This window comes from Pogona vitticeps, chromosome 3 (genome assembly GCF_051106095.1).
Source record: "Pogona vitticeps strain Pit_001003342236 chromosome 3, PviZW2.1, whole genome shotgun sequence".
Lineage (NCBI taxonomy): Eukaryota > Metazoa > Chordata > Lepidosauria > Squamata > Agamidae > Pogona > Pogona vitticeps.
The window spans coordinates 97,950,169-97,967,480 of record NC_135785.1 but is presented as its reverse complement, the minus strand read 5'-3'; the positions used below and the strand labels follow the sequence as shown (position 1 = coordinate 97,967,480).

General features: G+C 37.3%; 1 protein-coding gene across 4 annotated transcripts in view; it reads left to right on the top strand.

The window, feature by feature from the left end:
* Positions 1-17,312, top strand: part of ARID5B (AT-rich interaction domain 5B) — a 244,060-nt gene that overhangs the window by 183,340 nt on the left and 43,408 nt on the right. For 3 of the 4 annotated variants that reach the window (XM_020793194.3, XM_078390908.1, XM_020793195.3), the window contains 2 exons: positions 10,009-10,213; positions 15,591-15,643. In XM_020793194.3, the coding sequence (XP_020648853.3) occupies positions 10,009-10,213; positions 15,591-15,643 (258 nt within the window). The remainder of the gene's footprint in view (positions 1-10,008; positions 10,214-15,590; positions 15,644-17,312) is intronic. The other variant, XM_072995169.2, reaches the window with a different exon arrangement.

Here is a 17,312-nt window from a genome sequence, read left to right as displayed (position 1 = left end):
TTCCTAGGCAGTGCAATGTACATAATCTCTATAATACATATGTACTAATTCATACAGTTAATTCATTAACTTTTAAAATAATACTGTATGTCCCATGCTTAGCATTCTTGTGTCTCTCAGTAGTTCTTGATTTGGGGGGGGGGGATTCTTTCTTACTTCCACTTCACACATTTAGTTGCAGGACTTTGAACGGGACCAACTTTTCTCACAGGGCTTGTTGTTGCAAATTATGCAGAATTCTAACAGATAAGTATTTTGAGTCTTCCTTCTTCATCTTGGTGGGATAAAGGCCTGTTTGCCTGCTAATTTCCATTCAATCTTTAAAGGCATAGGAGACTTGAAAGAGAAAAACATTGGACAATCTAGATCCTAGGACATAGAGCATGTATGTTGGATAGCAGACAAGTGGTAAAATAGTTTGAAGTGGTCAGAAATATTGCCCCCCCCCAAAAAAATCCATGTTGTGAATATCACTTTAAGGATTATAGTTTAGAAACAGTTTCTTTTCTGTTCTTTCCCCTCCTTCAGTTTTTTCCCTTTTTTTATTTGGGAGGATTGGTATAAGACTTGTAAATTAAATGTCTTCAAATGATTCAAGACTTAAGGAGGTTAAATAGCTGGGTACTATACTTTGTGATGTTGGCTGTGATTGAATTATTATTATTGTCTCCTTGAAGTTTCAGTCATTTTCAGGTTCTGACTGAAAGTGATGGCAGAAATCAAGCTCTCAACATTAAAATAAGAAAGACTTGTCATTAATGTTATTGTTGTGGTTTTATGTAACCTGTTACATGTCCAATAGTTAGTTGTCTGTAACAAGATCTGGTGATATCATGTTATAAAGAGATGTTGGTTAAAAAACTTATCTTTGATGTTTGAAGCTTTTCTGAACTCTATAAAATGTTATAGGACTTCCTCAGATTTCTATTGTTGGGGAGTCCATAAAAGTTCAAAGAGTCTGCAGTGCAGATTCCCTACTTTTGTTGAATTTTCAAAGAACAAGTTACCATCTGCCTTCTGCAGCTCTTCCTTCATGAACTGAGCATTAAAAAAGAAGCATCTTCTCAGTGTAATATATTTTGCATATAAAGCAACATGTTGCCAGACCATTAAAAACAACCACAACATTGCTTATTTCATTTTAGTATAGGAGTTATCTATTTGGGTATTTTCCATTCATTTATCCATCCTTGTTTCCAGAGGTAGTATTACGTATATGTATGGTGGAGCAGCTACTAAGGCATCACATGGTAAGGAGGTAGACTCTCTGTGGAAAAAGGTCATTGAAAAAGGATCATGTCCATCAGGCCTCAGGAAGCTAGAGCAGACCCTGTTTCCCTGCATCCTTGTTTCCGGCTTTATGGTAAAAAATATATACTGGATTCTATCGCTCCCACCCACTTGAGATCTGAGAAAACCTTTTGATGCTGCCACTGGATGTGATGCTAACTTTACACAGGACCTTAATGGCAGAGGTTGGGAGGATTGCCTAGCCAAAACAGCCATTGGCCATCCTGACTAGAGGGCTGTGGGAGCTATAGTCCAAAAAGTATACAGTGGTGCCTCGCATAGCGAGGTTAATCCGTTCCGGATTAACCTTCGCTATGCTGAAGCATCGTTGAACGGGGCAGGGAATTCCATTGGAACGCATTAAACATGGTTTAATGCGTTCCAAATGGGCCGAATACTCACTGTTCAGCGATGCTTCTTAATGGCCGGCAGCCATTTTCGCGCCCTCCCCTCGCTTAACGAGGGCGCGAAAACGCTGCGTGTGGCCATTTTGGGCCATTTCTGGGCTTCCGGCGGCCATTTTGGCCGCCGAACAGCTGATCGTCGGGCTTCGTTTTGCGAAGATCTGTAAGCGAAACGCTTACCAGTCTTCGCAAAGCGAATTTTGCCCTATTAAAAAAAGTTGAGCGATTGCATTAGCGATCCAAAAAAAGGATCGCTATGCGATTTCATCGTTATACGGTGCCCTCGTTAAGCGAGGCACCACTGTATTTCCTAAACTCTGTCTATTGATAGAAGGTCATGATTGTAGATTTCTTGTCCTGAAATCTCTGTAAAAAGCCTTAGCGTAGAAAATTGATCAAAATTTGTTGTTACAAGAGTCTTAAAAAGAGACAGGTGGAAATATTTTTAATTGAGTTGGCAAATATAATGGAAAATAAGGGGGGAGAAAAGAAAAACAAGGTTAAAATTTTCTAGCACTTTAAAGGCTAACAAATTGGCTTCAGTATGAGCTTACATGGATCACAATCCATTTCTTCAGACATAAATATGGTTTTGAGCCTTGAAAGCTCACACTAAAATAAATCTGTTTGTCTTGACATTGCCACAGTATTTTTCCTTTCACCTTCCTCTTTTCCCCCCGTAAATTTTGCAAATATGCTGAAACAGACTAATATGGCTGTTTCTTTGTAAACATCTATTTTTAATAAGTTTTCTTGTACTTTTTATGGATTTGTCCTAGATTTTATTCCTGGTTGATCACTTACTTGTTTCTCCCAGAGCTTGGAAATTATTAGTTTGAAATTAGTTCATTTCTCCTAATTTTTCAAAAATGTCAAGAACAAATTCAAGATTTATTATTTTGATGGCTGTTGTGGATTTTTGGGCTCTTTGGCTGTGTTCTGAAAATTGTTCTTCCTGATGTTTCACCAGTCTGTGTGGCCAGCATCTTCAGAGGACTGGAGTAGGAACTCTGTCCATGCTCTGTTGCTGTTTGTTGGATAGTTGAGTATTTATAGCTGTGGGAACAGCTTTTGTCCTTTTCAGGAGATAGGGTGATTATGGTGATCAGCGTGTTTTTGTTGTGGATGTATTGTTGTGATAAGGGAGAGAGATTATCTGTCACTGTGATTGATTGGTGTCTTTACCTGCTCTTTTTTGTGCAATGATCCCTGGTCCTTGTGGCTGGGTAGAGTTTATTGCAAATCGGAACTGTGAAGCTCAATTTCTCAGCACCGAACTCAGTCATCTGAATTGGGCCCTACAGGCAAATGACTACTCCAAGAATGAAATCAAAAGAGCCATGAAACCAAGAAAACAACACCAAGCTGATGAGGAAAAACAGCCACCCACAAATAAAGTATTTCTGCCATACATCAAAGGGGTCATGGACTGCATGGGGAAACATTTGAAAAAAACACAACCTAAAAACAGTATTCAGACCCACCACAAAAATACAACAAGTGTTACGGTCAGAAAAGGACAAAAGGGACCCCCTCACCACTGTAGGAGTATACCGGATACCTTGCAGTTGTGGACAGTTATATATTGGAACCACAAAACGCAGCATTCACACCAGAATCAAAGAAAATGAGAGACATTGCAGACTAAAACAACCGGAAAAATCGGCAGTAGCTGAACATGCCCTAAAACAAGCTGGACATGAAATTCTATTTCAAAATACTGAAGTACTGGATAACACCAGCAATCATTATGTTAGACTGCACAGGGAAGCCACTGAAATCCATAAACAGCAGAGCTTCAACAAAAAAAGAAGAAAGTCTAAAACTTAACAAGTCCTGGCTCCCAGCACTGAAAAATACAGCCTGCAAAAGGTCAATGAACTCTACCCAGCCACAAGGGCCAGGGATCATCGCACAAAAAAGACCAGCTAAAGATAGGAAGAACAACCTTCAGAACATGGCCAAAGAGCCCAAAAAACCCACAACAATCATCAGATCCTGGCCGTGAAAGCCTTCGAGATTACATTTATTATTTTGTTAGTCAAATGTCGAACAACGTTATTTCAGATGGTCTTGTCATGATACCTTGTTCCTGGCCATTTCCAGTAATTCCCGATTGTGTTCTTTAAAGTTTAACAGTGAACACATTAAAATTTCTTAACTGTTGAATGCTAACAAATCCAATTTTAAAAAATGATTTCACATTGAGTCCTTGTTGGTAAATCATGAATAATGCTATCATTATGTTTCAAAATCTTTAGAAACTACTTGTTTGCTTGACTGAATTCTGGCTACTCATCCTGGGTAGGCTGTGCCCAGATGCTAAATGTCATTTCTTCATTTGTCATTCAGCTAAAGCTTTTAAAGCTATTAGGAGTCCAGTTCTATTCAGCTTCTTTAACATTATCTGTATGCAAATAATTTGACTTTATTATCTAACATACAAAAGGCATTTGGTGTAGTTCCAGTAGGGCTGAATAAATTCTATACGAGACTTACCCTTATGTGACTACAGGGCTGTATGTTATCATTCTGTGGCTCAAGTGTAGTACTTGTGGATCTTAGGAACTCACAATGTAAATCTGTCACCCTTGCTGATCCACTTTCCTCTTCCCAGGATGGCCTTGAGTAGTACCTTCAGGAATATAATATAGAGTATGTTTATTGAAGGGAAAATCCTGTTTCTAAGGCAAGGTTTATAGTTCTATCTCAGAGATAACAGCTAACCATTTGATTCATCACTGGGGACCATGAGGGGAATGATTTTATGGCTATAAAGGCTGCTGTTAATTTTTCTTTTAAATGGTACAATTAAAAACACACACGTCCCAGCTCCTGAGATTGGAGACAGGTGCCTACCAGAAGTTCAACAGTATGTTGTCCATGCCATTCCTTGTAAGCAAATGGAGTCATGTTCCACAAGTGTCAGTTCATCTCACAATACAATTTGTGCAAATTAAACTTCTGTTTATCCTCCAATAACTTACTACATAACAAAACATACTAAATGCAAGATATGGAAGTAAGAGGTGTCAGCTTTTATGACAAGCAGATATCTCTTTTTGCTTAGAGGACAATATTTGCAAAACAACAACAACAAAACACCATTGGCATAATCCCAGTGGCAAATTGCTGCTAATTAAGAAATTGGTGGTTGCATTGTTTGTCACACACCAGTCCTGTGATTTGGCACATAAAAAGAAATGGAAATACTGACTTCTTTAGTATCAGCAGTTCACCACTGAAATGTTTGCCAGTTCAAATGTAATTATTCTGTTGGATTCTGACCATGATGGAGATAGTCTGGAAGGAGCCATAGAACACAGAAGGACTGCAAAGAGAAGATGTTAGCATCTAGACACTTGTAAAATTCCCTAAATGAGGATTATTGTATGATTGAAAGCCTTATCTAGTGGCATTCTGAGTAAGACTAGTTACTAATCTAACAAACGGCAGGCAATTGCTGTCCCAACTGTCTTTTGTATTTGAGATCCTTTTAACTGGAGATGCCATGGATTTAAACAGTGCCACATGCAAAATAAATGCTCTGCTGCTGAATTTTAGTGAAGGACTTCTAACAGTCCAAATGTGTTCTCTTGGAAATGCTTTGCAGAAATTTTGTTGAGACATTCTGCTAAGCAAATGCATTTTAGAATTGTAGGTTTGAGTTAGATGAACTTGTGTCAATATATCTGTGAAGATTCTCAGTCATCCAGGTGAGGTTACCTGGAAGTTGAGTCATGGCAACTGGACTTCTTACTTGTTAAGTTGAAACATTTTGCTGCTCATCCAAGTAGCTTCTTCAGTCTGATGAACCTGTGTCAGTTTGAAGTCTACATATGGGTGAAATTATTGGCAAGAATGAGGTGCATAGAGATTTCAGCTGCAAAGTTGATAGATAAAGCTCATTTCATGGAAAAGAAAAGCTGTGTGAATCCCCCTTTGATTAACAGATGCAATAAAAACAATTAGTGAGGAGATTAAGATCTGCTTTGGCAACTATTGGCAAAATACTGCTGAGCTGAGTGCTGTATATAAAATGTAGCCAAGAAGGAGACTTCTTAATTTCCATGCATTTATCCTGTTTGTCCTGCCTTTGTGCTCTCACAAAAACTAAATAGTCCCAAACCATATGAATCTTTACTGATGTGATTCCAGGATGATTGAATAAGAACTCTTAGAGATAGTCCTTCTGATCTTTGGTGTTATAAATTGTTGGCGTGCATACAACTAGATGCATGCAATTTTTTTCTAGCATAATCTGAACAAGAACCGATTGTTTTCTGCTCCCATTCCCCAGGTCCAAGCTGATGACTGATAACAGAGTAGTTCCCTATTGTGTTTCCCATGGGGGAAAATTTCCATAAACTGGGGCTTGGGCCTGGAAATACATTAAGAGGCATTAGTGTTATTTTTGGAGAACCATCAAATCTAAAAATATGCAGTCTGATTCTATACTTGGTTTCATCTGGATGAAATGGAACTCGCCATAAACTAAGTATGTTCGATTGTCATATTGGTGTATCCTGTTGACCATTTGATGTCCTGGATGCATAGACATCAACTACCACTGCTAGGAACTTAACACTATATTCTTTATATATATATATAAATATAGTGTTAAGTTCCTAGCAGTGGTAGTTGATGTCTATGCATCCAGAGAGAGAGAGACATAAACAATATATATATTGTTTGTGACTACAGTATCTCATTGTTATATAGAACTACAAGTTATCCTGGCATTAATATATTTGCATATAAATATTCCCCCTGCTCTTGGATTTATTGGGTATATTCAAACTGTCCATGTATATTGATCTTTGTATTGAACTGTCTGGAAAACAATGCTGGAGACAGACAGGAAAGGCAATCTTTTAAGTGGATTTCCAGAGCAAGGAACCTTGTCTTGTGCTGGTAAGAGGATGCAAACTTCTGATGAAAGGCACTTGAAAGAATTTGCAGGGTACCAATGCTGGCAACTTCCCCATGCCAACCAAGCTGTGTTTTAAAAAGTAACCCTGCGAAGCTCCCAGTGTCCCTTTCCCTACGTAGACAACAAGAATAATAAAACAGAATTCAGTTCCACATCAGCAGATTCCCAGTTTGTTGTTATTCACAAAGAAGTGGCAGCTCATGGATTGTGCAGGTACCCCCTTAGTTCAGTCACAAGCTGCCTGTGTTATAAAGTAGATGCTGTATTGTGGCCGAAAATAAGCTCAAATGGATTGCTAAGCAAACAAAATACAGACTATGTATTATTTTGCCAGCTTATTTAGTGAGCTAGAGTTTGTAAAATTACAATTCCTGGCTCACAAAAAAACATGGTTAGGAATCTGCTGATACAAAAATGATGTCATGTGAGGGAAGAGAATTATATGAGCTGATCATGTCATGCAGATTCCTTTTTGATTGTGGAAATTATGCAAAATCACAGTTCAGTGTTGGGGAAAACACTATGTATGTTACAGGCAAGTAGGATGATGAATAAATAGATTGTTGTGTACTCCTATAAACACGGTTATGTTTTATAGGTTTAATTACCTTCTCCTCTGAGTTGCCAACTGGGCATCTTATTTGGGAGAGTCTCACTACTTTAGATTTGCTGCAAGGAAAAAATAGGGTTTTTTTGTAGAGAGCCCACTAAAGTAATGAGAAACACTCCCAATAATAGTTCCTTGATCAATCCTTCCTTTTTTTAAAATCACAATAACTGTAAACCACTGTCTTGTGCAAGTATCTGGGAATGGTGTCATGAGCCTGGCATATCTGGTATTTCTGGCACCTAAGCTAGTTTTAAAAGGTGCTCTAGTGCCCTAGTATAGATGTTTCCACTTTGGGTTTTTTTTCTTATAGAATGACTTCTTATAAATCATTCCAACTCTAAAGTGTGTACATATATATTTTCTCTCTCCTTTCCCTGACCATACTATCTACTTCTTTTTAACACTGAGATTAAATTACTTACCTGCTATTTATCTGTGATATCCACAGCCAGTGGATGAGCACTTAAAATAGCAAATAGTTGGTAGTGTTTCTGTTTAGGGTTACGGTACGTCATGCTTTAAAATATATTTGACTGACCCTAACCCTTGCCTTTCCTCAACTAGTAGAATCCTCAATCCACCCCACCCCAATCTCTTCATTTTCAGTGTCTTTGGGAGTATTTGAACGCAGATTATTTTCCATAATCATGAGGATTAGTTATTTCATCTTAAAATAAATCTAAAGATGTTAATGTTTGCAGTGTGTCTCATTAGCAACTTTTTGGTACTCTGCCCTCAATTAATATAAGCCTGCTCCCCCTCCAGTTTTAACACAGACAGTTCATGCATTACCCCAAGACACTGAAAGGAGATACTTTGTTTATAGAAACACTGCTCCAGTGCTGAGCATATGAAGGAAAATTTCCCGCTAGGTTATGCAGTTATCAAAGGTCTCTTTTACATAGCAATCATTTAAAAAAAGCATGTCCAAATAGATCATGTAACCCTGTTTCTTTCCTCTAAGAAGAGTGTTTTGTTACAAATTATTGCACAAAATAGGTTAATTATGTAGGTAGAAGTTGATAAATCTATTGTAAAATTTCATATCAGTGAGAAATACAGTGAAAGCTTGAGAAAAATCACCTCTAGATCACTGCTAGTGGTCCCAATTCGAATAACTGGCTTGACAACAGTGTAGGTGGAGGAGAGGAAACTTCTGTATGTTGCCTCTGCTGGTAGTGCAATGTGTTCCCATGCATTTCGCCGATAGAGACAACTTGCACATGTGCCCTGCATTGTCCATGCACATGAGGGCCAAACTTCCCAGGGTGAGATTGCAGTGTAAACCTCAGTGTGCTGTCCAAACATCCATTGCCACCTTATGTTTTGTTCTAATCGGTAGTAAGAATGCAAAGGAATGAAGTGTTGCATATGGAAGATCTATGAGTGGGTGCTGTATGAAAGTCAACAGAGGATATATAAAAAATGTAATCATGGGCCCGGTGTATATAAATATTTATATATGCTTAATGTATATCTGAAAAGGATTTTGTTTAGTGTTTGCATCAATAGAACAGACAATTTGGCAGATCTAAAGCTCTGACCATTGAGCAGTGAATGATTTTTTCCCCTATCTTTTTGTCCTTGAAGTATATGTCTTTTGGCAACAGTAACAGCCTCTAAAATCCAACTGTGTTGTCCACCTGTTAAATTCCAAGCTTCGGGATCATAGTTTGAAACTACAGTATGTTTATTTTTTATCCATGTAGACAAATAAAAAGGATTTTTTCTAATACAAAGTTGTAATGCATCAAACCAAAAAAGGGCCACTATTGAATAAATCTTTAATAATAATAATAATTGCATGTCATCAGGCCTATTCTGATGTATAATGACCCTTTCCAAGGTTTTCTAGGTCTACTCGGACATGGTTTGCCGTTCTCTATTTTTCTGGGATTACTCTGTGACGGTGCAGCTTGCCTAAAGCTGCACAGGTTGGCTTTTGTCCTGGGAGCCACTGTGGGTCATCAAACTCTAGCCAAGCATCAACTGGACACATTTTTATATGGCCTTCATATATCTTGGACTCCTTGCAGGTTCCACACATTGGCAAAATGGGGAAGGCTAAAAGGGACAGGCAAAGCACTCCTACATTTTTCCAAGAGCTAGGCACAGCGTTGGCACTGGAGCTGCAGGGCCAGCAATTCTGGACCTTTTTTATTGTCCGCATTGACAGTTCAGGGGCTGTCAGCTCATGGGTCACAGGCGTTAGGGTTTTAGGGATAGGGGTCCCTGGTCTTTCAGGCTTAGAGTTCTCTGATTTTTCACTGGTGTTTGAGGCTAATGTTTTCCCTGCTCACCTCACTCATTCTTCAGCCTTTGAGTCCATGTCAAAGTCAGTGCTTTATTGCTGAGTCATGGCACCTTCACTTATTCCTCCATGGGGTGCTGAACTGCAACTCCCATAATCCAGACAGCCACGCATTTTTCCAATCATGCCTTATATTTTTCACTTTACCAGTTCTTGACTCACTATGACAGCATCCAGCAATTAACTTTCCCATTTGGAAGGGAAATTTATAACTGGTCATTTATTTGAGAGAAGGTAAAGAAGTGTTGTTTGTTGCAGGTGGGGAAAAACATAGTCTAACCCTTTGTAGAGGTAGTGATTGAGAACTATTGTGACTGTGCACATGGTAACAGCAGTGTAGGTTGACCTTACAAGAAAGAGAGGCCATGATGGGTCGGGGGGGGGTTGTCTCCTAATTGGTAATGAAAGTTGGATTGGGCAGTGTTCAAGATCTAATCTGACATCTCCTCGTTTCTTCCAGGTAAAATGTGAGGCTAAGCTGCCTTTGTCCAAAACCAAAAATAACAACAGCAATTGTAAAAAGGGCTCAAATGAAGATAAATCCAAGGTTTCTGTAGGTGAAGAATGCCAAGCGGATGAACAGGCATTCCTTGTGGCACTTTACAAATATATGAAAGAAAGAAAAACACCAATTGAACGGATACCCTACCTCGGTTTTAAGCAGAGTAAGTAGAATTTTCAATGCATTTTTTGTTGACATTTTAGAACAGTTTGGCTTCCAGGATTAGATTAGCTAAATTAAAAGGGATAAGTCTGTGAGATGATGTGGCTCTCTTTCCATTTGGTTTTTCTTGTTTTAATTTTATACTTGTTTGAAAACTTGTAGTTGAAGAGCCATTTATGTACGGTATGTCCATGCTCTCTGGCGTATTGGTGGGGATTGCTATCTTTTAACCCTCCCCTCTTCTCATAATGTAAACTATTGTTTTAAATCTCCTCAGTTAATAAAGTGGTTTATCAGGTGATATCGATGCCGTAGGAGCAGGAGTAGGGGATACGTTGTTTGACAAACATAAGGCAATGCTGTCTTAGACAGAACGAGTGGCTCTTTGGATCCCAGCAAACAGGGTGCATAAAAATGCATACACTAATACATGTCTTAGTGTATTAGTGATCTTATATTTCCTGAATGGTTCATTCTCATTGATTTAGATTCCCAAGAATTTTAGAGTCTTGTAAAGTTCCTTGCTTCCATCCCAGGGCAAGGCAAATAGTTCTTTTTTCCCTTTTCAGAGTTTCTGTAATTTGCACTTAATTATTCCAGTGTTATTCTCTTTGAGAAATTAAACACACATAAATAGAGAAGGGCTGGCTTATTTTTAAAGAATGACACAGACAACCCATCCAGTGTTCTTAAATAAAGCAGCTGTTTGTCTCTATTAATTTTTTTTAAAAAAACTGCAGTTCATATTTTTCTTTGAATTAATGATACAGCATACTTTTATTTTACCAAGTAGTTACTTTGAGATGAAGAAAGAAAAATCCTTTGTGAATTAGGGGTACAGTAGTTAGAAATTAGGTGAAAGAGGTCACTGGATTCAGAAATCATCAGTGTGAAACTAGCCAGGGTCTGTTTGAACTCAAAATACAATTCTAAGAATTGCCATGAACACTTTGGGGTGTCATTGTTTATAATGTAATAATTGATAGACAGCATGAAACTATGATTAAATTCCACATAAATTTGGAAAAACGAAGATCACAGTATATACAGGACAAGGTTTGTTTTAATAATCTGTAAAGTATCTAAATTATTCTCCAGGGAGGATGCTTTACTCGTAAATATTACCTATCCAAAACTGTCTCCCTAGATTAAAGCTGTATGTTATTTTGATGAAGAATGTCAAGCCTCTGTGTTTTACATAACAATTTACATACCTAATAGCAATTGACACTGATTGCAACAGACCTCTAGCAGCCATTAGAAACTTATATAACTCCAAAATGATTACATTATTTGCCTGAAAAACCGGTTGCTTGAAATAGAAGGAAAATTAATGTACTATGAACAGCTTTGTTGCATTATGCATTTGATTCCAATTACATGAAGGCCTTAGCAGAGCTCTTGATAGCACAGGGAAAGTACAAGCTTCAGTGACGCTTTTTATTTCAAGCATTTTGAGGTGTGAGTGTGCTTAATGTTCTTTTTTTCTTTTACATCCATAATAAAGAGACACATTTTGGAAAAAGTGCTGGCAAATGTAGTAGATCTCAATTATCCAATGTTAGGATGAGATCATTCTGCAGTATGGAGTTCAAATACACTGGGTTCTTGGATTTTTATCAGTATGCTGCATACATGCACACCTTTAAATATTTAAGAGCTGCATATATGTTTCAGCAAGATTACTCAAAAGTAAATGAGCTGCTCCAATGATAGCCAGTATTACTCACTACAGTATATTTGTCTACCTTGACATATGCAAACATTATTCTGAATCAGAAAAACCGGTTTAGGCAACATATTTCCTTTGTTGGTAAATAGGTATAGTGAGTTCTCCTTGCTGTATTTTCTGGTTTAGCAATGTACTACCCACTGGAGAACAACCATAATTTATGAAATATTCTGGAAGCAATTCATATAAGGCTTGTATAAAAAGCTCCTTTGTGCGTCAGTGGAATATTAGTTCAGCAGAGACAGCATGGAGGGAAACAAAATGTAGTTGAACAACTATTTATTTTGTTCTTCCTACTTCTCTATCCACAATACTTTAAAAAACATTTTGAAGATTGACACCTTTCCCCCATGTTTATAACTTGCAGTGCAATCTTTTATGTGTTTATTTTGAAGTCATCCCTTGGAGTTCAGGGGGACCTGCTGCCACATACATATATGTATACAGGATGGAAACTTCAAATACAGAAAAACAGCCCAATCAAAGCACAGGAACATCCAAAAATTCCTGTATACTCAGGGTGCAAAAAAAAAAAAATGGATTGATATCCTGTTGCTGTAACTTACGCTGCTCAAGGCTGATGATGTCATTAGCAGTGGTGATTTTTCAGAAATTAAAGATTTCTGATTCTCTTCCGAGGCTCTCCTGTAATCTGTTTCATTATATGGAAGCCATGGGATAGAAGTTTTATTACTGAAAATTACTGCTGCCAGTAAAGTCATCCCGGCAGCAGCAATGTTAGGTAATTAAAGACTTCCCTCTCCCATCCTTCAGCTTCTATGGCTTCCTGACAATGAAAGGAATTATATAGGAGCTTCAGGTGCTAAGTTTAGAATGTTTAATTTCTGGAAAAAAACATGGCTGCTGCTGACATCATCAGCCATACGCAGTGTACATTTCTGCCACAGATTTCAGCCATGAATGTACAGGAAATCACACTGAAATATGTTCTGCCCATATATGAGATCTTTTATGTGTTTTCTGGTTTATACTTCTATAAATTTTGTGTTGATATATGTTTGTATCAACAAATGTTTCACGTGTATGGAAAAAACGAATTTGTATACTTATCACACACATACAAGATACTTCTTTTTTTTCCATATCTGTAGTGGACCAGGCATTAGTTGGTCATTCTGATGTGCCCATATGAATTCACACTTTGAATACTTGAGAGGTGTAAAAAACCACGATTCTAAGACCCAACCCAGTCTAATGATGTCAGTTTCTGTCAGTAGAAGTGTTCTTCCATCTTCAGGCCTTTCAGGGATGTGTCTATTGGCTTTATAAAAATTACCTGCATGGCCACAATGACTGGATGTTAATAATAATAATAATAATAATAATAATAATAATAATAATAATAATAATAATAATAATAATAATAATAATAATAATAATAATAATAATAATAATAATAATGAGAAGGAGGAGAAGGAGGAGAAGGAGGAGAAGGAGAAACAGCTCAGGTTGTCAAGAATCTAATGATTCAAAATTTCAGAATAAAGCACTCACTCTGCTCAGATCACAAGTGTCTTATAACTCAAGCTTGATGTCCCAGTGGACATTTCTATACTTTGACTTCCAAGCCATGCTTTGTGGGGATAGACAGAATGTTGGCATGCTTTTGGCCAAATCAAACCAAAATATATATTCAAGCCAGGCTGTAGGGTGGCAAAAGTTTTTATTGGGTGATTTGTCTTTGAGTTTTTCAAAAATACCAAATAGTTTAGCTTGGAATTTTTTTTTTTTACAACTGATGTGGAAAACCCTTTGTTTTCCATATGTTTTGAACTAAAGCTGCCATGTGTCTTACTGTTCATCATTTTGCATGGGGATGATAGGAGTTGTAGGCCAAAACATCTGTAGTAGTAAAGGTTCCTTGCCCCTGCTTTAGACTTTGATCCCCGAGTTCATTAGAAGCCTATTAAAAGTTCTCCTTTGAATAGATTAATGGTGATGAATGGGTTCCCTGAAGGAAAGAGTACCTGTTCCCTCTACCAGTCTTACATGGGCATGTTAGATATGTTTTCTCAGTAGGCTGAAGGTAATGATGAATTTACTTAGGCCCAGACAGTTGTAGGTGGGCTAAGTATAGAGACATACTAGAATTTCGTACAATATTCTTTCCAGCTTGCAGAGTTTATATAACAGATTGCAGGACATTCTCATTAGATAGCTTGACTTACTCATTTGTTTATTTATATTATTTATATGCTGTCTTTCTCCCCATAGGGGACCCAAGGCAACTCAACAAAAACTAGAACTATAAAACTATCAACAGTTTTAAAATACTATGTTAATGTCATAATAAAAAGAATTAAACATTAATACTGAAATTGAGATAGAAAACAAATTTAAAACATTTTAAGAAACATTTTTTAAAAAATCTCTGAATTAATATTCAAAGCATCCCTGAGATGTTTTCTGGTTTTAAAGCCTTCCTGAAAAGGAAGATATTTGCCTGACGATGGAAGGACGAGAGGGGGAGGGGCAACCTAGCTTCTCATTCCAAAGCCTGGGAGCAGCCACTTAGAAAGCCCTCTCATGTCCTCTCAGAACAGCTTATGAAGGGTATACCCCATAAATCTGACATTTGAAACCTATGGGCTCACATAAATATGTCCATTGTGGTTCACACACACAACTACCAGCCAACAATTTGCCCAATTATTTATAAATAATCTATAGAATGGCACACTCAGTTGTGTGAAAGAGGCATCAACATGGGCAGGTAGAGTCATCCATGCAGAAGCAACTTACCTGGGTATTCAGTAGTGGAAACATCTCTTAGGGTGCAAAGAAAAGCAGTGATCTGAGAAATGTGCCCCAGAAATTCTTAAAATTCTTACAAGGGCAGCTTTCCCCACCTAATGTCTTCCTGGTTGAGACTGCAATACCCATCTTTTCCAGCCAGCATGGAACTGCTCACTGGGGAGGGTGAAGTTGCAATCTCAACACATCAGGAGGGCATCAGGTAGTAGAAAAGTTGGCATATAAAATGATGGTATTAGAACACGTCTTTAGTCATTCCTAGATGGAAGGCACTCCCTGGTTTTCTCTTGATTTTCTGCACCCTGCAGGCTCCATACATAAAGAAAATAGCTGTTGCACACATGTTGAAGCATATTTCCTCATGCAAAAGATCTCTGGATCCTGACCAGATTTTCTTATTTGAGTGGAAGGGGTATAGTTGTTTAATCAATGACTGTTTTGTTTATACAGTCCTGCTTACAGCTTTGTTAGTTAGAACACTTTAGAAAAAAAATCACTCCATTCTGATAACAAGTCTGTTAGTTTTACACAAGAATATGTAAGCCAAAGCCTTTTTTAAAAAAGAACTGTTCTTTGCTTTTTGTCCAGTAACAATTTCTTTTATACCTAAAACTATATCTCAATAGAATGTCTCCCCTTTCATTTTTTAAAAGAATGCCATATGTGCAAAGCCAATGTTTACTCTTTGAATTATGTAAATGTCATTTGCAGATTGTGTGCCTGTTTTTGTCTAAACCCTTTTATTTTTGGCATGGGGATGTGATTGTTATCTTTTTGCTTTATTTTTTTTAAAAAAATGTTTGATTTGCATTTCTTTGAAAGAAGTTGGTTAATGCAATGCTTATCTAAATACTTATTGTCCCTCTAACAGTTAACCTTTGGACTATGTTTCAAGCTGCTCAAAAACTGGGAGGATATGAAACAGTAAGTGTTTAAGTAAATTAAATGGAAAAAAGTACAATCTGCCTTTCCCTGGTTTTGATGTTGTTGTTTAAACATACAGAGATTGAGAGAGAGGAAATGATCGTGTATTATACATACATGCACTTTGGGTTTAATAGGCCTTCCCCTCTTCTTTTCTATTCTTCCTCTCTTTCCTTTAACCTTTCTTTTGGAAGCAGTCCCAATTAGTTCTAGGTTTGGCAAAATCACAAGCTTTTTTTTAACCAGTCTTCTAAGTGGAAAACATATGTAACTCTTCCCTGTCAAGGAAATTGGTTGGGTCTGTAATTTTTTCCCATGTTGAGAAGGGCCATTCCTGTAGAACAAGCCAAGATTGCATAAAACACAATTTCACTTGGCATAGCCCCTGACATCTGTTCATGTTGAATATAGAGAATGTATTAAATGCTTTCAAAAGTAATCAGCATTGTCTATTAAGGAATAGCTCAGTGTAGTCTCTTTTCTTACTGTGAATGGTAAAAGATCTTTGTTAGAAAAGGGTCAGAGTGCCACGCAAACAGGAAGTTATCCAAAGTATAAAGTGGTAGTGGGGGAAACACACTGATGCCTTTTATAATCTAATCATATCTGACATGGCCACTTTATTTTTAGCTCATGGGGAAATTTGATGGTTGTGGATTTTACAGCATGTGTTCCAAACCAATAAAATATTGGAGCAACAAACTGTGATTAAGATCTTGAAATGAGAAGAAAGAGCTCCTTTAATATGGCACATAGAGATGGCATCTGTAATAAAACCCATTTGACATAAAATGACCGTCATTGGAAATATTTTCCCTCCCCATGATGCTCAAGTTGCATTTCCTGCCACAGTTGAACACACACACAAAAGGAGATACCGTTTTTTTCTCCTTCTTGTTACTGGTTTGTTTGCCAAGTATTAATATGGTCTGTATCTACGCCACAATGAACTAACAGAGAAATTAATTGCTCAAATTAATTTAGGCTAAAATGCAATCACCATGACATTCATCCTTAGAAGAAAGCCTATTATTCCCTTATTTTAATATCTGTGTGGTCAGCTGACCTTGATGTTTGTTTGTTTGTTTGCTCATTTATTTTAGTGGTTATAAGAAAAATAGTGATCACATAGCAGTATTTGTTAGCTTATTTTTGGTAGATTTTTCAATGCCTATTCATTTAAGAGTAAACTCCACTAAGATTGATGGTTTATGCTTTGAAATAAATGTGCACTGAATCTTAACGTGTTAAGTTAAACTTTTACTTAAAATTTAAAAGAAAATTAGGATCCATTAAAATACATCACACAAAAGTATAGCTGAGAAATATTAACACTGGTTTGATGTGGCATCTGAATTTTGTGATCTGATTTATAAGTAAGCCATGAGTTGTACTAAAAGTGGTTTGGTACAGTTGTTTAATTGATAGACAAGAGCTATGGGTAGCATTCCACACCTAGAGATACCACTAGAAGGAGTGAACGTCTGTATCAGAATCAGAAAGGATTGAAACTGAAAGCAGACAATTAGCTCTAACCATACCTTGTATGTATGGAAATTCATATCATGGTTTGTGTTGTAAACTATGGTTATCACAGTCCATGATTTAATTTCATGTCTGAATTGTGCCTTTGACCAGTTAGAAGAAAAGCACAACCATTTTTCTTAGT